Source organism: Suillus subaureus, assembly GCF_016647635.1.
Source record: "Suillus subaureus strain MN1 chromosome Unknown BJ212scaffold_121, whole genome shotgun sequence".
Classification (NCBI taxonomy): Eukaryota; Fungi; Basidiomycota; class Agaricomycetes; order Boletales; family Suillaceae; genus Suillus; species Suillus subaureus.
In genome coordinates this window covers 21,355-46,485 of record NW_024538677.1, presented here as the reverse complement: position 1 = coordinate 46,485, position 25,131 = coordinate 21,355, and the positions used below count along the sequence as shown (strand labels likewise).

Genomic DNA, 25,131 nt, shown 5'->3' with positions numbered 1-25,131 from the left:
CGACAGTCTTGACCTGAATAACTTCCATCATCTGAGTAAACACGTGTCGTTTGCCCATGGCAGTGAGTTTACGCTAAGGTCGTCATAAGCGTGTGCAACACAAGACAATACTTTGCGTACTTGAAGCTTTTCCATCATACCAACTTGGCTTAAGGGGTCACTGACTTTCCCGTGCTCAATTACGGTCCAGCCTTCCTTCATCTTCATCCATACGCTTAGCTCCCATGCATCTCTAGAAATCAAACCCTTCTTCTCCGCCTCGTACGCAACTGCCATCGCCCGGAAGTCCACGGTCCACTCTTCCCAGGGCATACCCCAAGTTGGTTGTTTGAATTCCTCGGGATCAACGGCACGACGCAGAACTTCATTCATGTATGAATCCCTTTTGTCCGGAGGCTGAGAAACAATATCTGCAACGGTTGCTGAACTAGGTTTTCGGAAGACAATTTCAGATTTTGGAAATCCATGATGGTATCGCAGTTTGATGATGGTGATGAAGTTGTTGATCAAGGGCAGCAAGACGGACAATAAAAACATGTCCATGCACAGTTGACCTGCTAAAGGCCAGTTCACCACAGGAGGTGGGGCCTTGAGTATTGGTAGTATTTTCCCAAGGATGAACAGGATGCCGTAGCGGTGCAGAGCGCCGTATATGCGTTTGCCAAGCAGAAAAGACCATGCAATATTGGCACCCAGCATGAAAAGGAAGTGCCTCCTGCGATGGAAAGTATGTTAAGTCTTCTCGTCTTCGAGCCCAAACGTGCGACTTGCTTTCGGCTTGACACGTCAGTGGTGTCAAGATGGCTAACATATACCTCAGTGTCAGAAGCATATTCAGATAGAAATGCAGCAACAGGGCTACCCTCGGGGACTCGATGAGCAGCTGGCATCGATTAGAAAACCTCGATCTTGTAGGGTTAACCAACGTGAGTGCGTGAGCATTGCCAAGTCACTTGGTCCAACAGAATTAGGTAAGCATCTGAGTATGTCGCTGATGGAATCAAGTGCGATGCCATACGGATCCATAATTTTGTCGCCAAACTTCAGCGCTTAGCTACAGCTTCATGCCCCGTGGCACGACATAGTACTGCGAGATACGATGAACGTGCAAATGAAAGTTTGTTGCAGGTCTTTCTTCAAGTGCATGGGTCCAAAATGGAAGCGATATTCACACACATTATTTCCCACGCCTCCGCCTTATAACATTCGTGACGAAAATGTTTTGGTTTTCATCCTTCCACAATCAAAACGCAATGACGAGAAATGACGGTGCAGAGAGTTGAGTCAGACCCTATACAGGTTTCGCATTGACATCGCCCGTTCGGCACCACTCTCCTTGTTACATTTGTAAAGGGACGGGCTTTTCGCACTCTTGAATGGCGGCTTTTTGATTGTGGTCATTCTGATGACTGGAAGTGGTGTTTACTATACAATTCCAATACTCAGTTACACTGTTAACAATCTCATCCAATCTACCAAGTGCTTTCTTGTGTGTTGGGCACTGGTATCCGTTCGGTTCTTTGAATAAATGTAGCTGATGATATTCTTCGGCATCATACACTGCCAGCTTCTTCAATTCCCGTCACAATCTTTTGGCCCTTGAAATGTTCCTCTTGTACCTTCTGCGTGACGTCTTTCGCTATCTTGCTCTGTCAGGTGAATGTGTGAAAATCGTAGAGCGGTACTCTGCTCGACAATTAGGACATTAAATATGACATCAAGGGAACAATCGCACGAGTGCCCACATCACCGCCCCTGCCTGTTCAACGTGGTCGGGTCATGGGTGCGGTAAAGAACTCTGGCGGCAGATCAGGTTATGTGACGGAGCTAGAACTGCAACTCACCAACGAGCTCTCCGTACTGGACTATGGAAGGGTCGAATTCGATTCTCAAGGCCTCAGCATGATCGGTTGTTCCAGTGCACACTTCTCTGTACGTCGGGCTCTGAGCTTTCTCCAGCCCGCCGGTGTATCCGACGCTCGTCTTGAGGATGCCCTTGTTCTGCGAAGGAGGATACTCTTTCAGGAATATGTGTTCGACACCCCAAAAACACCCCCCAGCGAATGTGGCAATCTCGCTTTGAGTGCCTGTATTGACGAAGGGTTCGTGGTTGGATCCACACATTCGAAGGAACGGCACTTGCCTGAAGACAAGGCAGCACGATAATGGGACGTGTCAATTGCATGTGACATTGCAGGCGTCGCGAAAGAAAATAAGGCGGTACGAATGTGATTGAGACGACTAAGCATCTAATGAAATATTGACCAGGACTACGAGTTGGTGGGAAGCGTGACACCGGGCTTCTAAGGTGTATCTAAGCATTTGTCATTCGGTGCCACATCACGATGATATACACAGGGCCGGCGCTGCCGCCTAATACCTTGCTCAGCCTAAGAGGGGTGCAAAAAGCAAATACCGAATATGAGAAGCATATACTATCTTATCTTTTTTTTTGTATAATGATGTTATCAATGTTATAGCAACTGACAAGGTCAATCCTAGAGGATACGTTTGGGGTATGGCCAGGGTTTCACGCGCGCTAGTTAAGAGTTAATGGTCACCCAGAGATACTGCGATAGCAGCGTGGGACTCAAATTGCGCCTTGTTCGGAATTACCTATTCCGTCCCGAAGCCCACTAAATTTACCCCTGATTGTCGGATCCAGTTGTCCGGAAGGTTATCTTCGTCTTTTAAGAGACCACTCCAAGTCTTTAGGACCGTGTGTACTTTGGTCACACGGAGTGCAGCCTGGCAGAGAAAAATTGGACATGGGAAGGGCATAGGCTCGGCGGACACCGTTCTCATGACCAATTTTTCTTTTCAGGGGTAAAAGTTACTCATTCTTGCTGTTGATGATTATGTTTTCAACCACTTCAGTGCCCTCGCTACCCTCGCTCTCCCTCTCGCATCTGCACCGAAGTCTGACACTTGTTCACCTGTCGATGCTACGACCACAACCATATCCTACTTCCGGTACTTTCTGACTTGCTCGCATCTCGCCAGATTTAGTGCCTCGTACCATTCTATCCCAATGATTGATGTTATCTGGCAAGGTTTTTTTTCATTTCGCTTGCTCGCCTCTTTCTGACCTGCTTTTCAGTGACTAATCAAATGTATCCAGGTGTATATTCTAATCCGTCCAATTAGGATAACTTGCTCTAACTGTATCTATTTTGTTCTAACAAGGGAGGATTTTCTTGATGTTAAAAAGATCGAGGTAGAACACGGCTAATGTTAGACAATCAGGAGTCACGCGTACGCACGAACGCAAGGTTATGTAGACCTGCTGCCTCGCCCTGCAGGCGTTTGGGTTGGTTATCCCTCTTCCCTGTACTGCTGGACGATATGATCGCAGGCACGTCAGTGGCGTGACCTATATAGTCTCCCGTAGACACACCCGCTAGAAAGAAGACGGCCGGACGTTCTGTATTAGTTGACATGGGAGTGATAACATGCTGACAGACAAGACCATGCTGTGTCTAGACTCTAGTCCTACATAACATTTATCCGCAATAAACATTACCAGGGCATCCGACGGATGTCCCGTATGTTGCACCAGAGACGCCTGAAATTGTGAAATATTGCGTTCACGATACCACCAAGACCTTCTCCTGCAATAAAACCCGCTGCCACAGCAAAACAATACATCTGGTAGTTGTTGAAGAACCTGTACGAGATGTCAGAAGAAGCTATTAGAGCATTTAGAGAATTTATTAGACGCACATTCTTCTCCAGAAAAATGCAATAGTCGAGCCAAAAAACATTGCCAAGGGGGTACGTGCAGACGTCTGCGAAGTGAGTAAGACGGCCAATCACTGGAATACGCATCACATACTCATTATGAACCCAATTCCAATAGCATTGAAGTTGCTTCATTTCTATGTCAGATAAAGCAGGAACACGGTGGCAAATCACTCACGGTATGAAGTCGTGATATTTCGGAGGAACCATAGTATACTTTACCACAACAGAGATGATCGCCACCAATCCAAGTGCGATGGCAGCATACCCAGAAGATGGTGGAATGGGCAGCGTACTTGAAGACACAGCAACGGCCACTGCACGCCATGACTGCACGTCAGGCGCGGGGAAGGCGCATGTTGTGTAGTTCAAATTGTTGATGCACGGGTAAGCGGTGGAAAACACGACGTAGAGACCAGCAGCCATGAAAATTGATACTACAGCTCCGCAGAGTTGAGCAACAAAAACAGCCCTGGGGGACGCGCGGAGGAGGTGTGTCGTTTTGAGATCGCCAATCATGTCCCCAGCTAAATCGCACATCAACAAAATTTCAAGGTTTTGATAATAAAACTGGGATACCTTGTTCCGCAGCACCTGTTTGATTCACGACAATTTAGCACCTGTGATGCCCAACGATTTAGTTACTTACCTAGCGTCAACATTCCAGAAAGCAAGTTTAGGAGCTCGCCTCGTTTGACGGCGTAGTTCTGACCCCTTCCTAATCCCCCGAAAATGAGTTGCGAGGCATTACCTGTCAGTAATGTTAGCGTCTGTGAATGAATTGACTATTCGGCAAAGTTACCAATTGACGTAACGGGATTGATATTCGTCCGACCAGAGCTTTCACAGCCAATGAAGCTGAACAAAAAAGAGAACAGAATCGCTATATGATGCAGGGGAAGTATCAGCTTCTCCTTAAAATCGATCTAACGCGTTGATGACACACCAAGGAGAGTGACACCAACGTTCTGTCCGAACTGAACGCCCATTATGACACATGTAACGATCGTACTGAGGACAAGTACAGAACCCCAAGCCCAAAAAGGCACACGTTCGTGCTCAGGTACGGGGTCCACGATATCGTCCACTACACCGTTTTTTGAAAACCGTTGCAGGAACATTCCGCAAGCGGAGCGCATTGCGGCGTATAGTGACCTCCAATTACATGCTACTTCTGTGAAACTTGCGCAGAGAAGCATTAGTGTGCCAGGCCAGATCAGCCAGTATCTCGGAGATGGCTCCTGAATCGGATTTTGAAGAGTCCTGCTAACAGTGAGATTTTCACACGAAGGAAATAACAGACGACCCACATTCCCATATAATTCATGTATCCAGGTATAGATGGATTTTCAACGATCCCGAAAGCCTGCCATAGGTGGTTCAATAGTGGTCAGTATGTAACTACATATGAAGAGTCTTGCACGGACTATTCCTTTGGCGACAATTATAGGACCCAAAACAGCCCAAGCGAGGAAACTCTGTATATCGTAACGTATTAGCGACCGTATGCAGTCGTAATAATAACACATACTCCACCGAGGAAACTATACGAGGCATTGATACCTGTGAGCATCCCTACGCCAATGAACGCGGGGGTCCATTCCCAAATCCATCCCTTTCGGCTGATAATCAGACAAACGTTCCTATAACGGATGATATGCTCACCCAGCTCTCAGCGGCGATCGCTGAACTCCACCCGACTCTATTCAGAGCGTAGAAAATGTGCCAATCCCAAAGCAATCCTGGAGCATACTCGCTGACCACCCGTAAAAGAATGGCAAAGATGAAGGCATAGATCAGCGTCTTGGTTTTCTCCCTCGCTATCGCCTCTGCGTTCTTGCCCACATGCAAAGATTGAATCGTGTACGCAGCGGCCACGCCGGAGGGAAATACGAGCTTTAACTTCAAAATGTAGAATTTCCTCAGCGGTTGAGTGAAGCTCAAACCGAAGAAGGCGCAACAAATCGTGAAAGTGATAAGTCTGCCGATGTCGTCTTTGGGATGAACGCTCAGCAGCCCCAGTTGGTATGCGGCAGGGAAACCCGAGGTAAAGAGCAATCCTAGGCTTCCCGCTGACGTGGCGGCGGATTGACAAACATTGTTTTCTTTAGGCCCAAAATAGCCCCCACCAAGAAAAGTCGGTGCACTTCTTGAGAGTGGTTTCAAGATCGCGAAGCCTATGATTGAGCCGAACAACGACGCGCCAAACGTCCACCCCGTCTGCGTGAAAGGATGAGTGCATGCATTAATAAACCCCTCACTGCATATCGGAAGGATAACTGACTTTGAGACCCAGGTAGATGTTGCTGGCTGCGATGATGGCCCCCAAAATGCAGCCAACTACTACGGCTCGAACAGTTAGCTGTTGGTCCTCAACAGGGGCATCCGGATCCTCCGGAAATGGATCATCTGTGCTAATGGATTGCACGTGCGTTTCTAGCCCCTCAGAGCCACCAGACACGGAGGTAATGTCCGCGGTGACAGCACTCTTCTCCTTCTCCGAGTGAGAAGATAAGGACTGTACATAGGGTAATCGGTCCTGGTCCTGAGAAGCTGCAGTCGCCATCCTTAAACCACTAGGCAGACTTGGACTTGAGGTTACGATACCACTGCTCAAAGAGGCGACGTATATATGCTATCCTGAGCTCGCCCATGCCAATGTGTTTGAGGGGCAAGGCACGAGGTCAGGCTTATCAGTGAGAGATACTTCAATGATAAGCGGTATAATTGGAACAGCGAGAGTCAGCTGTAGAGTCCTCGGGAGCCCATCTGCTTATTTCTTCTCCGCAGCCCCATGACTACTAGTTGACAACAGGAAATCAAAAGTGCCCATACTTACCTGCTGCGGTGGTCCCAGATAGTTCCGTCAGCCAAAAGTGCTGAGCTTGCGATCGAAATATAACATAACCAAGAAGTGAAATGATATGGACCTTGTCTAAGAAATCATGCAGTAAACGAATATTCATCAAATTCATAACCCAGCGTCAAAATTACATACTAGTACAATGCCACCGGACGATAGGCTTAACCGCAATATACCCCACCCGGACAGCCAACTGTCGTTCCATATACAGCACCAGAAACTCCTGCTATCGTCAACACTGCAGTCACGATGCCGCCCAGGCCCTCCCCAGCAATGAACCCGGCAGCTACAGCGAAGCAGTACATCTCATAGTGGTTGAAGAACCTGAACAGCCTGTAAACTAGTCAAAATGTAGTTGGGAGAGATACGTACGTTCTGCGCCAGAAGAAAGCGATTGTAGAGCCGAAGAACATAGCCAAGGGGTAGGTGCATACATCTTTGAGGGTGATAGCATTAGTAGTATTCAATGACTTCGAAGTGTTCCTTACTCATGATGAAACCGATGCCGATGGCATTGAAGTTCCTGTGTGGTCAATTTGTAAGGATTTCTCTTGAGGTAAGGTACCGAGAAACTTACGGAACCCAATTGTGGTATTTCGGCGGGACGACAGTATGCTTCGCAACAACCGAAATCACAGCCGCGATGCCCAATCCTATCGCCGTGTACCCTGATGATGGTGGGATGGGAAGGGTCGACGATGAGACTGCAATCCCAACTGCCTGTTGAATTGATCAGTAGCATGCAATGAAAGGTACAGTCTGATGAATAAGAACCCACCCTCCAAGATTGCACATCAGGTGTCGGGAAACTGCAAGTAGTGTATGAAAGATCATTGATGCATGGATATGCAACTGAGAAAACAATGTAGACACCGGCGGACATGAAGATGGACACGATGGCACCGGTCAGCTGACCGTAAAAGACAGCTTTGGGGGACGCTCTGAGAAGATGGGTCGTTTTGAGATCACTGATCATATCAGCGGCTACGTGGCAAATGAGTATTTGCGGGCGGCTCAAAGTATGGTCTATAGACTACAGACCTTGCTCAGCAGCACCTAGGAATGGCGTGTGAGGAGTAGTGGTTCAGAGAGGCATGTTACATACCCAAAGCAAGCATTCCTGATAACGAATTCAAGAGCTCGCCTCTCCGAACTGAATACCCCTGCCCTTTGCCAATACCACCAAAAATGAGTTGAGAAGCATTACCTTTCGAGATACCTGTCAGTATAGAATCACAGGTTCCCAGATGCACTCACCAATGGATGTCACAGGATTAATGTTTGTGCGGCCAGAACTCTCACATCCAATGAAGCTAAATGCGAATGCGAAGACAATGGCTGGATTCTGACGTTCAAGCACTGATCATAATGATGGAGTCATGTCTCACCGAGAATTGTGATACCAACGTTCTGGCCATACTGAACACCCATGACAACACATGTGACTACGATGCTAGCGACGAGCACACCACCCCAGAGCAAGAATGGAACCCGGTCTTCAGGTGGTACAGGATCCACGAACTCTTCTACATTGTTCTTTTCGTGTGAATCTCCGTGGAAACGTTCCGCGAGTGCACCTATCGCAATGCGCGCGGCCGAGTAGATGGACTTCCAGTTGCAGGCGACTTCGGTGAAACTCGTGCAAAGTAGCATGAGTGTGCCGGGCCAGACCTGCATACGATGAGCATAATGGATCTACAATCTTCAGAAGAGTCTCTTACCAGCCAGTATCGTGGCGACGGCTGATTAACGGGATCAGTCAGAGACCTCCAGACAACTGGTTCAGCTGAGATGAATTTGAACAAGGATGAAAGTCACACACATTGATGCATAATTCATTTGCCCAGGGATGGATGTAACCGCCGGAATGCCGAAGGCCTGTGATCCTGTCAGATACGCCGGCGAGTAAGGGGTTCTGTGCATACCTTGCCCGTATGAACAATAACAGGTCCGATGATAGCCCATGCAAGGAAGCTCTGCAGGCATTATATAGGATAGCCATGCAGAACATAGAACAAACTCACACCGCCCAAGAAACTGTATGATGAGTTGATTCCTGTGAGCATCCCTGCACCAATGAACGCCGGTGTCCATTCCCAAATCCACCCCTGTTGTACTTTAGAAGACAAGTATATCTCGTACAACAGCACAGACTGACCCAACTCTCTGCGGTAATGATGTATTCCCACCCCAGTCGATTGAGCGCATAAAAAATATGCCAGTCCCAAAGAAGCCCGGGAGCGTATTCGCTGATGACGCGCAAAGTGATCGCAAAACAGAAAGAGATTATCAATGCCTTGGTCTTTTTCTTAGCGTTCGTCGCAGCGGTTTTGCCCACGTGGAGCGAGCGAATCGTGTACGCAGCGGCAACACCAGAAGGAAACACGAGCTTGAGCTTCAAAATATAGAACTTCCGGAGCGGGATGGAAAATGCAAGACCAAAGAAAGCGCAGCAAATAGTAAACGTGAATAGTCGACCAATATCATCTCGAGGACTTGCACCGAGAAGACCAAGCTGGTACGCAGCAGGAAAGCCGGAGGTAAAAAGCAAACCAAGGCTACCTGCAGCAGACGCTGTAGATTGGCATACATTGTTTTCCTTGGGACCAAAATAGCCGCCTCCAAGCCAGCGCGGTGCTGCGTTAGAAAAGGGCTTGAGGATGGCGAAACCTGCAAATTAACGGTAAGTTACACTTGCGCCGTACCATATAAACAACAAACCAAATATCGATCCAAATAGTGATGCTCCAAAGGTCCACCCTGTCTGTATACAGCTTCAGAATTTGAAGTTTTCCAAAAGATATTCACAGACCTTCAAACCTAAATAAACGTTGCTTGCGGAGATAACTGCCCCGAGCAGGCAGCCGACAAGCAAAGCCCTGACGGTCAACTGCCTCTCTTCCACGGGAGCGTCGGGATCGAGGGGGAAAGGATCATCGGTATTAATGAAACGTCCACCGGACACGAGCTTTTCATTATCACTATTATCATCCTGAGAGTTGCGCTCGGCCGTAGATATGTCATCGCTAGCAGCTGATGATAAATACTTCTCCTTCAGGACCGGAGAAGCAGGGTCGTTGGGGTTGAAGGTACCCGGTCCACTCTCCTGGATGCCGTTGGAAGTCATATCACACAGAGATGACATTGGATCATGCAGGTCCAAGCTTTTATGAAAATTCTTATCCGGCATGACATTTTAAAAGGTCAGGTGCTTCTCCATCCTTGTGCATGTCATTGTCAAAGAAAGCGCTGTGTGGCATATTGCAATCAGTTCACCCATATGGTCGATAAGGCTATTTCTGTTTCACCTGAAAGGATCTTCGTGTGTCCGCGGCCAAGTTAAACCTATCATATGAAACATAGTTCTGAATAGCAGGGAAATTAAAACCTATTAGCACGAATGAAATAATGACAGGAAAGGCACTCGTTGTCACTGCGTCGACCGGCATCCGAGATATATTGGTACGACAATGTGTAGATCCTGAAGATTATATTTCCTATTCTTCAGGCTGTTAGTGACTGACCGCCACAATAAGTGCGTATTTTTGATATGAAACAAGATGACTGCGGAGGCTTCGGGGTGGCAATTATCGCGTCCGAGCCCGGTGTTAACAAGGTGTTAACCAGGTTTTCGGAATCCAAGTTAATGACCAATTTAAACAACAGTCTCTGAAGCATTATACATCCTGGAATATTGTACCGTGTGTAGGTCAAGGATTGACATGATTTGATTTTACACTTGTATAACCTCTAAAGTGCAAGGGAACAACTTCGCACTAGAGTCGGTGTTCAACGTTCATGTGCATGATCAGTAGTGACGCCAAACCAAGCACTCGGAGTCTCGGACATAGCCGTGTGGATTGGTTGAAGCGGCGCCTCAAGGCATCAACCCGGAAATTCGCGAAGTTGTTCTCTCGTGTAAAGTCTAACTGTAAAGTCAGTCGCGTCCATGTCTGTGACATCGTTTTTCTCGTCTTTCTTCAACACTGTGCACTGTGACGCACCGGAGGAGAAGCAGCCAGAAAACGAAATGAAGGAGGAGGAAGTTGCTGAGGTGGGGGAACCATCGAAAGGGTCTGAGGAAGAAGAGGAAGTGGAAGCTGAGGACGTATGTCTCCATTCCGGATATCAATATCGTCCTCTTCTGTTAATGTCACTCCGGTCTATAGGTTCACCCTATCATTATAGAGGAGTGCAAAAACTCAGCAGCATGCGCTTCTCTAACGAGACATTTCGAACACTGTCAAGAGAAGGTGCAATCTGGACAAGGCTTTAAAGGCGAGGACTGTGTGGAGGAACTGTGAGTTGGTATTTGAATATTAATTTCTGCATAACGCTCATATACTATGATTATAGATGTAGGTTACCTATGTTGTTATCTTCATGGCATTCATATTGATTTTTCTTATTCCGACTACTTGATATGCAGTCCAGTGAGTCGTTCTTTCCCCTCTCCTTGGAATCCTCGTTAACGGCGTCATAATACAGCATGATGCACTGTGCCGACGTATGTATATTCTGTCGCCACCCTCGAAAGTTCTCGCTTAACATTCTACTTAGGCGTGTGCTGCACCAAAATTGTTTTCCAAGCTCAAGTAGACGCTAGAGTTAATACTGCAGTGCGTCTTTCTTTTCAGTTTCGTTTCAGTATCTTAGTTATTTGGCCCTATAGTTACAATACATGCTATCGTTCTTAAGGAGCAATACCATTTATCTCTCCTGTCACCTATATGCTACTGAGGATCATATTGATCGGCAAATGCGCCGATATCATTATTTCTCGACGCCATTCCCATTGCGCTATTCTCCCGTCTGAACTGCGCACTGCTATGCGGCCTTGGCTCCATTTATCCAATTTGAGACTGTTGGCCTGTGAGTATGACCGACGTGGTTAGAAAGTCTGAGATTCGTGGAGTCCAGGAACTCGAGCCCGCCGGACAGTTTGGGGATCGCCTGCCCCCAGATAGGGAATCCCGCTCGATATGCCAAATGTCTTAGGCTTACCATCGTCTAACGTATGCCCAATCCCAGTAGTTATTCGTGGTTTAACTTGTTTGACCTGGCTGAATCAATTCGCGATGCTGGTCAAATTCGACCTCGTGACTCAGCCTGAGCAGCTTACATATCCAAAACCCCTCTCGATGAATATATATGACTTATCGACAAGTCTAAATTCCTCTGTCGTCGCTCAGATTGCCCTCACAAAGCACTGTCCGCTCGTGCATCATTTGCATCCTCAAATTTCAAGCTACATATTTAAATCTTTGATTCGATCATTCTTCAACTCATATCCACTGAAAATGCCAGCTCAGTGTCCCAAATACAGTCTACTAGAATGGCTGCAGCCTCAGGACTGGTGATATCAGGGGATTCATTCCAACAAATCCTGACAATGGCCTGCCTTGCCATCATTGACAATTACAGGTGCTCACATATCACCAAAGTTTATGCAAATATTACACTCATTGAAATTGTATAAACCAGCAGTTAAAAGTAGAACTTAAGACAGTCTAGAAATGGAGTATAATCAGATCAGAACAGTGTGCAAGAAACATTGAACATACCTCAGTGTCATGAACAGAACTGCTGAGGTACAAACAAGCTGTAACAACAAGATTATAAGGTGTAGGTATAGAGTCCAAAACTGAAAGAGGAATCTAGCTATAGGTGATGAAGTTGAACATCCAACACACCTCAGGCTGGGCTAGGGCTATTCACCATATGCCATACAACAAAAATTTACAGGACCATAATATGGTCACCATATCCATACTGTTGGCTGTTTAGACCTTGAGTTGATGGTATAGGGTATGGGTATAAAGGTCCTGTATGTTGCCATATTTGTATGGCCATATATGGCTGTCATACAGTGTACAAGTGCTCTGATCACCTTTGGACATTTCCTACTGTCAATTACAGTAATAGGTTCCTGTATACTACATTCACCATTGTCTCTTCCTCCTCATCCTCTATTCCACACAATGCTCAAATGTCTTGTTTAGTACTGCCATGGTCCAGTTTGGAGGGTCCTAGACAAGAACCAAGAACCAGACCATAGAGAATGGTTCTCTATGGTCTGGTTTAATTTTCTTGTGGTCTGAACCTGAACCAAACCAAAAAAAATTCTGTAGGGAGTGCGAAAAAAACATTGATGAAGTACTAGTCTACACATTGGGTAACTAGTCTAATCACATGGCTGCATACTCCCCTGCCTCTGTAGCTGCTGAAAGATGTCCATTCCAGTAAGTGGCCTTCATTAACTGTAGCATGGAGAAGGTGGATGGTGCAAGTGTGTTGTGGCGCAGGGTAGATGTGATGCCCCTGTGAGAGAAAGCATGTTCAGAGGGCACAGCACTTCCTTGAATTGGTAAATAATCATGTGCCATATGAGCCAGTGTTGGATACTGTAGCGAGTGCAGCTAATGAATAATGTCAGTTGAGAATGTATTAAATCAAAAACCAACTTACCCCCTACCACACCACAACCTCATTTGTCTCTTCCAATGGTGAATTGAGATATGAGGTGAGTTCATGATGGGGATCTCACATGCAATGATCTGCAGCTTGACATGCCATGACAGCATCACACATCCAGGATTAGCCATACCAAATGACCTGTGATGCTTTTGGTGGCACAGCAGCCTGTTGTGTAGCACATGGCAGTGGAGGAGCCTTGTAATACTTATCAGCCACTGGCAGCATACAGCACTCAAATCAGACTTACCACAGCTTGAAAATGAGCTCTCCCACTTGTGACCTTCACACCAGTCCAATAGGTTTCAACATATGCTAACTTGAAGTTAGGGTCCAGAACTATAGTTACATCAGATTCCAGCACTCAAAGAGAAAACAATGAAACTCACCCAGACAGATGAAATAAACATCTGAGTCGCTGGTTTTTTCATAGTACTTCTCCACATTCTTGAGGCCTTTCTGAATCACATCAGCAATTGATGTGTATTCTGGATCATTAGCCATTGTCTGCCATGTATCAGTGAGACACTCTAGTGTTGGTATAGTCTGCCAGGCTGTTGGATGGGTGGCTGAAGAGAAAGACTGCTGCATAGTCACAGGCTCCTACAATTATCATAACTGTAAGTAAATGAATGAATGAACAATCAGATAGAAAAATACCTTAAGGACATTATGTACCAGTCGGCTCAATCAAGCTTGAAGTTGCCATATGACTTGTCGTGCAACTTCAGGACTTCATCACTCTCATCAGTGAGAAGAGTGAAGTGGTTGATGGCCTGAAAAAAATGAAGATGTTAGAGATTTGTACATGTGATCATGTCTCACTCACCAGGCAAAGAGACAAGAAGCATTTGAGGCACTTAAACAAAGATGCCCAGCATGTTCTCACCCAGGCCAAAATCTCACGAATGGGGATGCCCTCTTCCTCACAAGTCTTTTGGAAGAATGCCCTGGCTTGTGGCAATTTGTGAATCTATCATTTTCATGTCAACAAAACAACTTGAAAAGAAAACAAAAAAGAGGACTTCACCTGTTCAATAAGAGCAAGCATTTTGCCAATGGCATCTCCACATCAAAACCATCCTCAGTTATAGCTTCAGGATCGCATTCCAATTCAGCCAGCTGTTGAGTTAAACTGTCAATGTCAGTATCATCGCTGTTATCTATAGTGTGGTGGATCTTCTTGAGTAAGGTGGCTTGAGGGGTAGGTGTGACTGCATCAATGAAGTGTCATGCAGCAAGATTGAGGATGTGTTCTTGACAGTGGATGCAGTGAGGACCTGGGAGACAGCCCACAGGCATTGTCAGCATCATGAACACAAGCTGAGGGCTTTAAAGGGCGGCCAGAGTGCCAAGAACCAGCTGCAACAGTTGCTGGGGTGTGTCCAGCATTGAGTAGAATGGAGAAGGCATTTCTTGTGGATTCTGTCGATGGGACCTGTGGCAATGGGACATCATCATCAGGATCATTGTAGAACTTGATTTCAGAGGCATCCTTGAGGGTGCCATCAGCATTGAGAGTACAGGAGTCTTGAGACATTTTGAGGGAGACAATGGACTCACAATATCATCATTGTTATCTCATTTTGTACACAGAGCAGGGAGAAAATACCTGAATATCACAGAATATTGGTATCCTAGGAGATCGGTCAGAGTGTAAGGCCAGTGGAGGATCATAACTGTCTAGAGTCTAGACAGTCTAGGAAGATGTGGAGACTTAAGCAAACAAATATCTGTGACATAGTTAAATGTATGTCAGTGGGTGAGAGAATTGAAAGTTCAATTGGTTAGTATTTACCTTCAAAAAGCCTAAAGCCAGCCTGACCAGGTACTGAGAGTGCAAATCCTGAAAGTCAGCCTAATGTCAAGGTAAGTGATGTCAAAGAGAATTGACAAGAATTTGGAGTGGTTTGGCAAGGCCAAACCAAAACAGAACAGTTTGGGAATAGCCAGAACCAAGAACCAAAAATTGGTCCGGTTCTGGCTGATGTGAGAACCATGGACTGAACCATGGAGAATTGGACCAAAAGTCCAGTTCAAACCATGGTTCTGGACCGGACTGTGGCAGCACTAGGACTCTTGTTGACATTGCACTCTGGGAAGTGTGGTATATAGTTCTCACTGTTCCCCATCCCTGGATCATTTCCAGGCCTTCCATCCATCAAATTGGGGCCTTCCATCCATCAAATCATCTGTCTACTACTTCCTACTGCCTTGTTGCCCAATTAGGTAAATACAGAGAATCCTAAAAATATCAAAACATAGCATTTGCCTGGCTCCCACATCTGCTATGCTATTGGGAACAGATAGGTACTAGTTCATTAGGGCAATAGCTTGATATACAATGTCAAGTAATTACAAAATACATGAAAATCACAGAAAAAAAACATACCCCCACAAAACATTAGATAGCAGTACTGCATGATGACTAGGCCATGAGGCCAGGAATGACACTCCAAATTGAAGAGCAGTGGTCATGCATCATCCTCTGAATGGCAGCTTGCCAATGTGCATATGCTACTGCACCTTCATTCTCTATAGGCCTGAGCCATGTCTTGGATGTTGCACATTCCACCCACCAGGCCACATGCCAATCAAAGAATGCAAGAACATGATGCATTTCCTCTTGCAACAGCTCTACCTCCTCAGACCACTGGTTAGCATGTGCATGAGCCTTGCACCACTCAATGCACATAGCTAGAAAACATGGTTCAGAAGGGAACTAGCTAAGATCATAAGGTGAGCTTACCATCTGAAAGCTCTTCCTCTCTGGTGCCATAATGCTGCTTCCAAATCCATGAAATAGAAACCAATCTTTGCCCCTCAGAAATACTTTCACTTGCTGCTTGGTCCTCAGTCATTCTGCAGACATCCTCTTTCTTGAGCATTGGGAACTTGGTCTTCCAGTCAATTTCAAAAAGAGGTTCAGCAAGAGCACTGAGGGAGGCCCAAGCGATGTGATATTCAGTAGCAGATGTGTCAATTTTTTTCTGCATCATGTTTATGATCTCACATGACCTTGTGTGTTCACATTGACTGGTAATCCAGTCCTTCTTGAAGCTGGTGTAGAGAATGAGATTCCTCCAGGCATATATCATGTATATTTTGACTCATGATGACTGGTACAGCGCATCACTCACTATCTATGACTTTCCTACAAAACACGCCAGAGGCATGACACTTTCTCACACCACACAATGCATTCCTGTGCATGCACTTAGCGCACTCTTCACACACTTTGTCATGCAGTGTCCTGGAGCATCCATCCATCATCCAACCAGTTCCCTGGTGTGTCCCTTTTCCTTTATTCTCATTATCTGACCATTTCTGGTATCATACAATACTTTATTTCATCATGGACCCTTACTTTACATCATTTTACATACATATAACACTCCCTATTCACTTCCAAGCCCTGGGAGTGTGCCTAGGCACAGCTTACCTGTTGCCTAGGAAGTTTGGAAACAGGAACCACCACAACTAGCTACAGGGAGAGACCACCATCTTGTCACTTAGCATCCAGAGTCAGAATCTATCATCATGAGTTAGCATCCATCCATCATTGCCCTAGCCTTCAGCAACAGTCTACTATCATCAGTCTCCTCTCAGCTCTCTTAGTTCATGTCTTTATGCCATCAACCAGTCTTTTATATGTTCATGCACTCCTTGTGCCTTATTCCCATGCTTCACACTCCTATGTGCTCCATATTCCTATGCACACTTTCATCACACTTCACCAGAGTTGACCTGGTGAAGGTGAGGACTAGGAACTATGAGAGAAACTGACTACTACTAAGGGAACTCTACAGCAAGACCTGGATGTGAGACAGAACTCAATCCAAAGGACAGCTACTGAGAGAGAGTCCTCAAAATGTCTGAGGGAGACTCTGAAACCAAATGGGCACCAGAGGATGTGTGAAGTGCAAATGCTGGAAGAAGCACAATCGAGACATGCATGAAAGCATGCTGGGGCGATAGAAAGTGAGAGTGTGCATGATGGGGTTCTAAGGCATAGAGGCAAAGGCTACCTGGAAACTAAATCCAGTGAAGAAGGAATCAAACTGGCATGGAGTGGTCATGTCTAGGCAGGTAGTGCACGAATTCAGACTTTTGGGACCTTTAAACTTGCTCTAATGCGCAAACTACTGCTAATACACAGAGGTGGGAAGTGCTAGGATAAGGTGTTCTAAAAATTATAAGTCCCTTCTCTATATTGAGTGCTAGGCAATGCTTGTAGCATGGAAGTAAAGCAAGTAGGTAGCAATATCTATATGTAATGGTGCCTAAGTGTGCGCATATGCATTTACAGCACTGTAATCAGTCCGGAAGATATGTCAGAGTGATAAGAATACAATAAAAATGCACCAGTGGACTTTAGTGAGGACATAAATGGGTAGACGGACTGTAGCAGAGGACCTAGAGCAGGCACATGGGGCATGCAAGTGCATTTGTGTGTGCACAGCAATTGTGCATTAGCGTGTAATAGCATGAGTGACTTATCCTGAGGATCAGAGCTAGAGTACACATAGAAAGGGGTGGTGTATCATCCTATAATGGCCATATAGAGGCATGAGTCTCTATACCAGTGTCACCCAGTGGATCTTTGCTTTCTTTGCTTCCCTTAAGGGTCAAACATATCACTCAGTGCATTTTGACCAACACTTAGAAAGTTAGTGGCCTTCCTCTCACCCCAGAGGTAGAGCCATCTTTCTTTCTTTTGCTCTGCAAGCCAGCAGAGTTGTTGAACCTTCACCAGTAAGATGATGCTTAAGCTGCAGGTGCTGATGAAGTTCATGCAGCACCTCATGTCCCTGAGCTCTATGAAGCTTCCATTCAATCTGCAATAGATTTCTGTCACAAGATAAAGACCAGGTGACAATCACAGAGGGCATCCAGAGCTTGATGCTATGGATGTCTTCTCCTGTATTATCAGATGAGGTAGCATCAGTTGTGTCATGAAGATGTGTAACACATGGCATGTAAAGAGTCTGAATCTTGATCCAGTGTTTGATTTGATGATGGAGTGTGTTTGTCCACTGCTGTAGTGTAGATAGGTGGATTTCAGTGATGTGTGCACCTATACTTGAGGTCTCATGAACAAGGTGGTGCCTGTCAAAGAAAAGTAAATTGTCAGTCAAGTTAAAGAGCAGCAGAATAATGCTATGTACTGCTGCATCTCAAGCTCAATTCCAACAGCTATCAAGACACTTGGTGAAACCTTGGAGTACAAGGACATATTGAATCCACATTTGAGTTGGTCTGCTTCAGCTTGTGAGAGCTCTAGTTGAACAGAGGCTTGTGTCATAGGTGGAAATATTGAGTCAAATGGATTTGCATTAAATCAGTCAGACTCCCAATTCTCTATTATTATATGCCAGATTGCAAGACTCAGCTGGAATTGTATCTTCAAAATCGATGAGGTCTGAAATATGTTGATCATGTTAAGGGATGGTGTCCTTGAGCTTTTGCAAAAGAAATATGCCTGTTGAAAGTGTGTCAGATTGCTATTGATGATGAGGGTAATGACTTACCAAAGTTAGACACCTTCTACCAGTTCCAGTCACTGAAGTGGTCATCAAGGGCATCATACCTTGAACCAGGTCCCATCTCCTGTGTGCTAGTAGCCACAGGGCTAAGGTTAGACCAGCCACATTCTGGCACTTTGCCATCTGTTCTGGCTATCTGTTAAGAACCATGCTCAAGGGAGAGAGAGACTGACTCAGAGGGGCTTGGCCTCAGCTTGTATGCTGTGCTCCTTACCCAAGTATGTGCCCTTCGTTTCAGATGAAGTCCAAAGGACTTCCAGAGGCTGGCTACTCTGGTGGAGTGTGGGAGGACTTCTGGAGGAGTGCAGGAAATATCTGGAGGAGTACAGGAAATACTCAGAGGAGTTCCCACTGCACAGGAAGTGGAGAGACCCCAAGGTAATATCTCTATGGGAAACAGGATGGAAGGATAGGATGTCCAGAGGTATGGGAAACAGGAGAACAGGACGTCTGGAGATATGAGGGACAGGGTGTCCAGAGGTATGAGAGACAGGACATCTGAAGGTACAGAAGGAATAGGGGCTACATTGGATGAAGTCCGATGTAGAAGCAAACAGAGGTAGACTACTCTAAGGTAGAGTTAGAAAGACAGGGATTGGACCAAAGTCTGGAGAGAGGGTAAGTGCTGGAAAGGCAAGACTCCAGCCTAGGGAAGCAATCCCTAGACTTGGAACAGAGACATAGGGGACAAATCCAAAGGTCTGGAATTCTGGCCTAGAGAATCCATCCCTAGGTCTTATAAAAAAGGACAAACTCAGATGGACTGAAGTCTAGAAGAAGATTGGGCAAGTCTAAGGTGATATTTAGACTGAGGACTCTACTGGAGTTGTATAGGGGTTATATACTAGAGGATATCCGAGAGGATCAGTAAGCAATGGAGTAAGGCTATGTACAAGCATGTAGAAACACATTGGTAAGTGAGACAGAACATAAGTAAATGAACTCAGAGATGAAACTAGTACAAGGATCAATCAGCAAGACAGAAACAGAGATAACTGAGAATCAGAAAGGCAGAGATGCCTAAATGGAGATAGGCACAGGATCTCAGACAGAGGATGGGAATAGGTCCAGAGATCTGGGGATCCAGAAGGCAAGGTGGAAACAGGACTGAGATATGTGAGGTGGTAGATGTAGTCCAGAATCTGAGAGAAGATAAAGTCCAGATGTCTTGCTGGACAGAATGTGCATAGAGTGGACAGGATAGGGGTGTATGGATCAGGCTAGTAGTGAAGATCTGGAGGTCTGGAGCTCAGGGGTAATTCCATAGCAGAGCTAATCCTGCTTAGATATGGAGCACACAGCAGAAGGGGATCTGGGAATGAGTCAGAGGTGGGGTCCGGAAATAGGCCCAGAAGGTGTGGGAATATTATGGGATCTAGGTCCAGCATATGGGATATGACACCATTCCTTTGATGAGATTGAATAAAAAGTTAGTCTGACATGTAGTGATGTGGGTAGGGAGATGGAATTTAGGCATGAGGGAAGTGATAATCTTGCTGGTATGTGCCAAACAAATGTTAAAGGGATAGTGAGACATGTGCTCCCAAAGATGCTTGTTCCACTGACACACAATATCATATGAGATGTTGATGACAACTACATCACTCAAATGTAACATTGTTGAAAAGAACAGATAGTCAATATTGACATATCTAAATTGACATCATGAACAAACACATACAGAATGACAAATTACTTACTTCTCTCCCTTCTGGAGATCTCCCACTGCTGAGGGTTGCTTGAAGTTATGCCTGTCACTGCAAGGCCATGCACTCTCTTTGAATCTGCAAGATTCACCACATTGTGACTTGCACAACTACTCTTCACCTGCATGAGACCCACATGAGAGTCTAGAACACTCCTACAGCCTGCTCATTTAAGGGCAATGAGATGGCAGTACTGGCAGCTCATGTAAAGGAGGGATTCATAGTGGTCCTGGTACATATTTAGTCACAAAATGTACAAAACAGTGAAAAACTTACCTTAGGCCTCTTTGTGCCTGTGTTGTCAGTCAAGTGAGACAAAGCTTGATAATATTCAAATGTAGATCCCTTGGATTCAAATGTGTACATTTGAAAATCATTGAGGAGTCAGAAGGTAGCAGCCATTTGAGGGTCAGTACTTGTAGCAGGATACCATTGAGCATGCAGTAATTGAATGACATGAGTCTGTGTAGACTCACAGTTGCAAAAATCAAGTGCAAGACTATGAATACCATTGGTGTTAAGAACTGTAAATTCATGATCAAATGCTAGAGCTGGATTACAACATGAGACCCCAGGGAGATGCCTGAGTTGCACGTGTAGCCCAATATTGCAAAGGGAGTTGTGCTGAAAGTACTTACCCATCCAGACCTGCATGTAATCAAGGATCAGAACTTAGAAAGGCAAATAGATTTATAAATAAATACTTCAATATGATGCAAGGGCATAGCACAATGGAGAGCTACTGCACAGGATTGACAATACATTTGAAGTCCTTCACAATTGCTACAATGATACATGAGCTCATTCTCGCAACCATGGAGGCCATAATAGCACTGAGACCACATCACATCCCCATGGCTTTCAAGCCTGATAGACTCACAAAGGAAAGTTTCTCTCTAGAATCCACAACTTTTGAGGGTTGTCCTGTGGTCATAAGAAATTAGTGCCAGATAAAAGGAAGTCAGGCCATGCACATACTCCTGTTGTGTGTTTGTGTGTGTTTCTGACTGGCTCTTGATTGAAGTTTGTGTCTACAATATGATTCATGTAAGTGTCTTCAACAACAAAATCAAAATTAAGAGATTCCAAGGGTGTAGAAGGGAGCATTGATGGCACATTATTATGAGCTGGTGCTATTATATTTGGCACAGAAAAATATGTTGTTTTGACTAAAGGGCAGAGTCTGTTAGTGACATCAACAGATGTGTGTATATGACATGAAGTGTCAGGTTCATTGTCCTTAGTAGTTTGTTCTGCCACAATCCAAGCAAATTTTTCTTCAACAAGTTGGTGATAGTATTTGTTGAACTTGTGCTTGTGAGGTAGGGTCATGATCAACAAAAAAACTTCAAAGGTTTGTCACATGTGACATAGTACATACATCAGCAAAACCCTAACCCTATGTACAGTGCTGCACAACACTGCACAGCAATCACAGTGTCACAGCAAGGTCCTCCCATGTACAGCGCTGTACAGTGCTACACACTACACAATTTCTCAATAAAAAATTATTATTAGCACACCATCTTGTTATATACATGTTTATGACTACATTACACTCATTTTTACATAGAATCAATACTTGTGTGGTGCTGCAGAGCCTTTATAACAAAATCTATGTGACCTATGACACGCTGTGTGGCTGTGGCGCTGTACCCAAATCAGGGTTTTGCTGATGTAGTAAATACAAATATAATTAATGATGCTGCCAGACTAAGTTGTTAGTATGTAATACATCATCAAGGACATGAGTTCCTTGATCCACAAGCTGAAGTATTTCCTCCTCTGATGCAAGCCAAAGATGGGCATAGTGCAGAAGGTGTGAACATTTAGTCATCAGCTGCACAGTACAGGGACCTTCCAGATTGGCAACTGAATTTGCTAGTATCTTGATATTCTTAAGTAAAACCCTTGCCTCCACTAACTCACTTATAAACCCAGGCCTGATAGCACTCCAGCCCTGTTCATCCATGTCTTGTAGAAGGGTGATAACATGAGGTTCACATCCATTGTGATTTCAGCTACCTCCAGTGTAAGTTTTGGTCCATAGGTCTTCCATAGTATGAAAAGCATTAAAAGTAGCCTGTATAAAATGAATAAGAATGTCTTAAACACTCTGAAATGATAAACATACCATTGTAGCACCCTGACACTGCCTCCATCAATGACATGCTTTGAGTTGTTCATAGCCCACATGCCTAATGTTTGATCAATAGTTACTTGATCAAACAAAAGAGAGAAAAAAATATTTATTATGCATAGTGCATATGCTTTGAGAATTTACATACTTCTTCATGTTCTGGTGAGGGCATCTGATGCCTCCCCATTTTTCACTTGTGAGGTAGAGTGTGAGTAGTATGATAGGGAGGTGAAGTTTCAAACTGGTTGGATGTAGTAAACATTCTAAAGTACAAACACAACTACATAGGACTTACTTAGTAGGCACTGCCACAACTTCAGGACACTTATTTAGGTATGTTGTTACATTGTGCACACTGTACCAGGTGAGCTTCACAGTAGTGTTTGTAGCATTGTATCTTATTCAGTTCGATGTGTTTGTGCAAAGAAAATATGATTGACAGGCAAGAACACAACAAATTTGACAACAGATATACATATACAGTGGCTCAAAAAACTGTCTGCATGTTTTGACATTTTTCACTATCTATGATATTGTGTGAGAACTCACAAATGCCTCAAGGACATGCTTATACCACATTGTAGTATGGCTTCAGGGCTTTCATTTGAGCCCTACAACGTGGGAATTGGTGGAGATATGGTGGAGACATAAGGCTTATAAAATGATGACTCATGTGGACAGTTTTTTGAGTGTATATTAAAACTATATAAATCATTATTTATGACACCACAAAAATCATGCCACTATTATATAAATTATGAAGTGGTGTCATTATGTTATTTTATGACTATATCTAACTATATAAACCAGAATATCTCATGTATCATAGTCATAATCTCCATGAAAGCCATCTCCTCTGCTTAAAGAGATAATATCCTCTCTCTGTCTTATGCTGGCCTCTCTGCTTGCCAAATTTCCTCTAGAACTGGAGTATGCAAGTCCACTGTGGCCAAGTTTATCAAAGAAAGCCACCCAGACAAGGAAAACTCTTGTGGAGGACATCCATCCAAGCTTACCTCTACTGATAAAAGGGCTATTATCCAACATATCACTACAGGAAAGGCTGATAATGCTGTCCAAGCCACCCATTATATCAATTCCACCATCACTACCCCTGTCTCTTCACAAACTGTGAGGAGTGTTTTCAAGGCAGCTCATCTCAAGGCAGTAACAAAGAAGAAAAAGCCTCTTCTCTCCATCAAACATAGGCAGAGAAGACTAGCCTTTGCCTTAGCTCATCAACACTGGACTGTAGAGGACTGGAAGCATGTTATATGGTCAGATGAGACCAAAATCAATAGGATTGGGTCAGATGGGAAGGTATATGTATGGAAAAAGAAGGGAGATGGCCTAACAGACAGAGAGATTAATGGGACTGTCAAGTTTGGAGGAGGTTCTTTAATGGTATGGGGCTGTATGGGATGGAATGGTGTGGGAATGCTTGCTGAGGTTGAGGGGAAGATGAATGCTGAGCAGTATGTGGACATTTTAAATGACCACTTGCTGCCTAGCTTGGCAGAATCAGGGATTGATGAAGAAGATATCATTTTCCAACAGGATAATGATCCCAAGCACACATCCAGAAGAGCTAAGGAATGGTTTGAAGAACATAACATCAATGTTCTTGACTGGCCAGCACAGTCTCCTGATGTCAATGTCATTGAACATCTCTGGGGGAACACTCAAGAAAAAGCTTCAAGCCTATGAAAACCCCCCTAAAGGAGTATGGGAGCTTTGGGAGAGAGTCACAGCTGAGGATTGCCAGAAATTAATTAAGAGTATGCCTAGAAGGATAGAGGCAGTAATTAAAGCCAAGGGAGGTCATACAAAATACTAGAATACCTGGTTATTATTGTAAAATACTTGAGTCAAAAAACTGTCTGCATGAGTCACCATTTTGTGAGCCTTGTATCTCCACCATATCTCCACCGATTCCCACGGTGTAGGGCTCAAATGAAAGCCCTGAAGCCATACTACAATGTGGTATAAGCATGTCCTTGAGGCATTTGTGAGTTCTCACACAATATCATAGATAGTGAAAAATGTCAAAACATGCAGACAGTTTTTTGAGCCACTGTACATCTACATCTACATTGTGCAACATGGACCCCACATCACACTGGCACCTATATTACTCCAACAGAAGCCTTTGCCCACACATACACTTCCTCAGCAGTGACATGAGAAGAGTGACAACTGAAACATGCACTGGGAACACTGATGTTATGGATGTGGAACACTGTGCCTACAAACAGTTAGAGTGACTTAAAGAAACACGGTCAGAGAACATACCAGCCTTGGAAGACACCTGTCTCACAGCCAACAGTGATAGTGTACCAGTGGGCAGAGGTAGAAGAGCTAGCCAGAATGGTCTGCATGGCTGGAGGGGCTTGTGCCAGAGGTTGCACAGCTGGACTGAGTGATGTGGACAGCACAGCTGGAATAATGTCAGAGAGAGGCTGCAAGATAGTTGCCTGCTGTGACTTGGAGACAGTCATGATGCCTGTGGATGGTACTGCAAGAGATTCAAACTCCTTATTGCTGAGGTTGTCACTGGCAGGATTGGCCACATCTTCATATGAAATCAGCATTAGGACTGATTGAAATGATGATACTTACTGTTGGCTCAGGCAGGGCTATTCTGGACAAAGGTAAAATTGT

At 44.9% G+C, this 25,131-nt stretch overlaps 10 protein-coding genes across 10 annotated transcripts; 1 reads left to right on the top strand and 9 right to left on the bottom strand.

Moving 5' to 3' along the window:
- On the bottom strand, window positions 1–890 carry BJ212DRAFT_1207294 (uncharacterized protein; the record flags this gene model as incomplete). Its single annotated transcript, XM_041329169.1, has 3 exons — window positions 1–73; window positions 121–715; window positions 784–890. Coding segments are annotated over 3 exons (775 nt in total), but the record flags the coding sequence as incomplete, so codon positions are not given.
- Window positions 891–1,476: 586 nt separating this feature from the next.
- On the bottom strand, window positions 1,477–2,573 carry BJ212DRAFT_1400759 (peptide methionine sulfoxide reductase MsrA; the record flags this gene model as incomplete). Its single annotated transcript, XM_041337322.1, has 6 exons — window positions 2,381–2,573; window positions 1,845–2,314; window positions 1,751–1,796; window positions 1,686–1,689; window positions 1,560–1,649; window positions 1,477–1,534 (listed from the first exon to the last, which is right to left on the bottom strand). Coding segments are annotated over exons 2-6 (478 nt in total), but the record flags the coding sequence as incomplete, so codon positions are not given.
- A 930-nt stretch (window positions 2,574–3,503) lies between these two features.
- Window positions 3,504–6,307, bottom strand: BJ212DRAFT_1450196 (OPT oligopeptide transporter protein-domain-containing protein; the record flags this gene model as incomplete). The annotated part of the gene is made up of 14 exons (XM_041338803.1): window positions 3,504–3,565; window positions 3,597–3,667; window positions 3,779–3,788; window positions 3,836–3,870; window positions 3,920–4,268; window positions 4,391–4,492; window positions 4,544–4,624; window positions 4,688–5,004; window positions 5,052–5,107; window positions 5,169–5,219; window positions 5,273–5,356; window positions 5,407–5,961; window positions 6,026–6,155; window positions 6,201–6,307. The coding sequence occupies 14 exons, from the start codon at window positions 6,305–6,307 to the stop codon at window positions 3,504–3,506; spliced, it is 2,010 nt and encodes a 669-aa protein (XP_041185847.1).
- Window positions 6,308–6,670: 363 nt separating this feature from the next.
- BJ212DRAFT_1400752 (OPT oligopeptide transporter protein-domain-containing protein) lies at window positions 6,671–10,048 on the bottom strand. The gene is made up of 17 exons (XM_041337321.1): window positions 9,913–10,048; window positions 9,417–9,853; window positions 9,326–9,368; window positions 8,763–9,274; window positions 8,629–8,712; window positions 8,530–8,580; window positions 8,427–8,482; window positions 8,326–8,371; window positions 7,993–8,275; window positions 7,862–7,942; window positions 7,710–7,811; window positions 7,646–7,660; window positions 7,383–7,588; window positions 7,182–7,324; window positions 7,093–7,127; window positions 6,977–7,040; window positions 6,671–6,928 (listed from the first exon to the last, which is right to left on the bottom strand). The coding sequence occupies exons 2-17, from the start codon at window positions 9,792–9,794 to the stop codon at window positions 6,766–6,768; spliced, it is 2,262 nt and encodes a 753-aa protein (XP_041185846.1). The 5' UTR covers window positions 9,795–9,853; window positions 9,913–10,048; the 3' UTR covers window positions 6,671–6,765.
- A 400-nt stretch (window positions 10,049–10,448) lies between these two features.
- Window positions 10,449–11,582, top strand: BJ212DRAFT_1400738 (ubiquinol-cytochrome C reductase hinge protein-domain-containing protein). Its single transcript, XM_041337320.1, has 5 exons — window positions 10,449–10,712; window positions 10,774–10,904; window positions 11,093–11,111; window positions 11,165–11,223; window positions 11,277–11,582. The coding sequence occupies exons 1-4, from the start codon at window positions 10,554–10,556 to the stop codon at window positions 11,201–11,203; spliced, it is 348 nt and encodes a 115-aa protein (XP_041185845.1). The 5' UTR covers window positions 10,449–10,553; the 3' UTR covers window positions 11,204–11,223; window positions 11,277–11,582.
- Window positions 11,583–13,201: 1,619 nt separating this feature from the next.
- BJ212DRAFT_1488071 (uncharacterized protein) lies at window positions 13,202–13,582 on the bottom strand (the record flags this gene model as incomplete). The annotated part of the gene is made up of 3 exons (XM_041341342.1): window positions 13,202–13,276; window positions 13,329–13,417; window positions 13,468–13,582. 3 exons carry the CDS (start codon window positions 13,580–13,582, stop codon window positions 13,202–13,204), a joined length of 279 nt encoding a protein of 92 aa, XP_041185844.1.
- A 182-nt stretch (window positions 13,583–13,764) lies between these two features.
- Window positions 13,765–14,618, bottom strand: BJ212DRAFT_1305359 (uncharacterized protein; the record flags this gene model as incomplete). The annotated part of the gene is made up of 3 exons (XM_041333752.1): window positions 13,765–13,854; window positions 13,908–14,032; window positions 14,375–14,618. The coding sequence occupies 3 exons, from the start codon at window positions 14,616–14,618 to the stop codon at window positions 13,765–13,767; spliced, it is 459 nt and encodes a 152-aa protein (XP_041185843.1).
- Window positions 14,619–15,506: 888 nt separating this feature from the next.
- Window positions 15,507–16,077, bottom strand: BJ212DRAFT_1305358 (uncharacterized protein; the record flags this gene model as incomplete). Its single annotated transcript, XM_041333751.1, has 2 exons — window positions 15,507–15,775; window positions 15,828–16,077. 2 exons carry the CDS (start codon window positions 16,075–16,077, stop codon window positions 15,507–15,509), a joined length of 519 nt encoding a protein of 172 aa, XP_041185842.1.
- Window positions 16,078–20,093: 4,016 nt separating this feature from the next.
- On the bottom strand, window positions 20,094–21,662 carry BJ212DRAFT_1305357 (uncharacterized protein; the record flags this gene model as incomplete). Its single annotated transcript, XM_041333750.1, has 9 exons — window positions 20,094–20,120; window positions 20,195–20,220; window positions 20,325–20,451; window positions 20,607–20,675; window positions 20,807–20,854; window positions 20,969–20,978; window positions 21,211–21,254; window positions 21,309–21,361; window positions 21,548–21,662. The coding sequence occupies 9 exons, from the start codon at window positions 21,660–21,662 to the stop codon at window positions 20,094–20,096; spliced, it is 519 nt and encodes a 172-aa protein (XP_041185841.1).
- A 2,934-nt stretch (window positions 21,663–24,596) lies between these two features.
- On the bottom strand, window positions 24,597–25,061 carry BJ212DRAFT_1488068 (uncharacterized protein; the record flags this gene model as incomplete). Its single annotated transcript, XM_041341341.1, has 2 exons — window positions 24,597–24,715; window positions 24,788–25,061. 2 exons carry the CDS (start codon window positions 25,059–25,061, stop codon window positions 24,597–24,599), a joined length of 393 nt encoding a protein of 130 aa, XP_041185840.1.
- Between the last annotated feature and the right edge of the window lie 70 nt (window positions 25,062–25,131).

Bases quoted from the DNA above. Each gene is read 5' to 3' on its own strand.
- BJ212DRAFT_1400752 (XM_041337321.1), bottom strand. From the start codon at position 9,794: ATGCCGGATAAGAATTTTCATAAAAGCTTGGACCTGCATGATCCAATG. The intron at 7,325-7,382 runs GTGGGTTCTTAT...TCAATTCAACAG, and splicing joins CTGATGTGCAATCTTGGAGG to GCAGTTGGGATTGCAGTCTC. The intron at 7,041-7,092 runs GTAAGGAACACT...TCACCCTCAAAG, and splicing joins CGGCATCGGTTTCATCATGA to ATGTATGCACCTACCCCTTG.
- BJ212DRAFT_1400738 (XM_041337320.1), top strand. From the start codon at position 10,554: ATGTCTGTGACATCGTTTTTCTCGTCTTTCTTCAACACTGTGCACTGT. The intron at 10,713-10,773 runs GTATGTCTCCAT...TCCGGTCTATAG, and splicing joins AGGAAGTGGAAGCTGAGGAC to GTTCACCCTATCATTATAGA.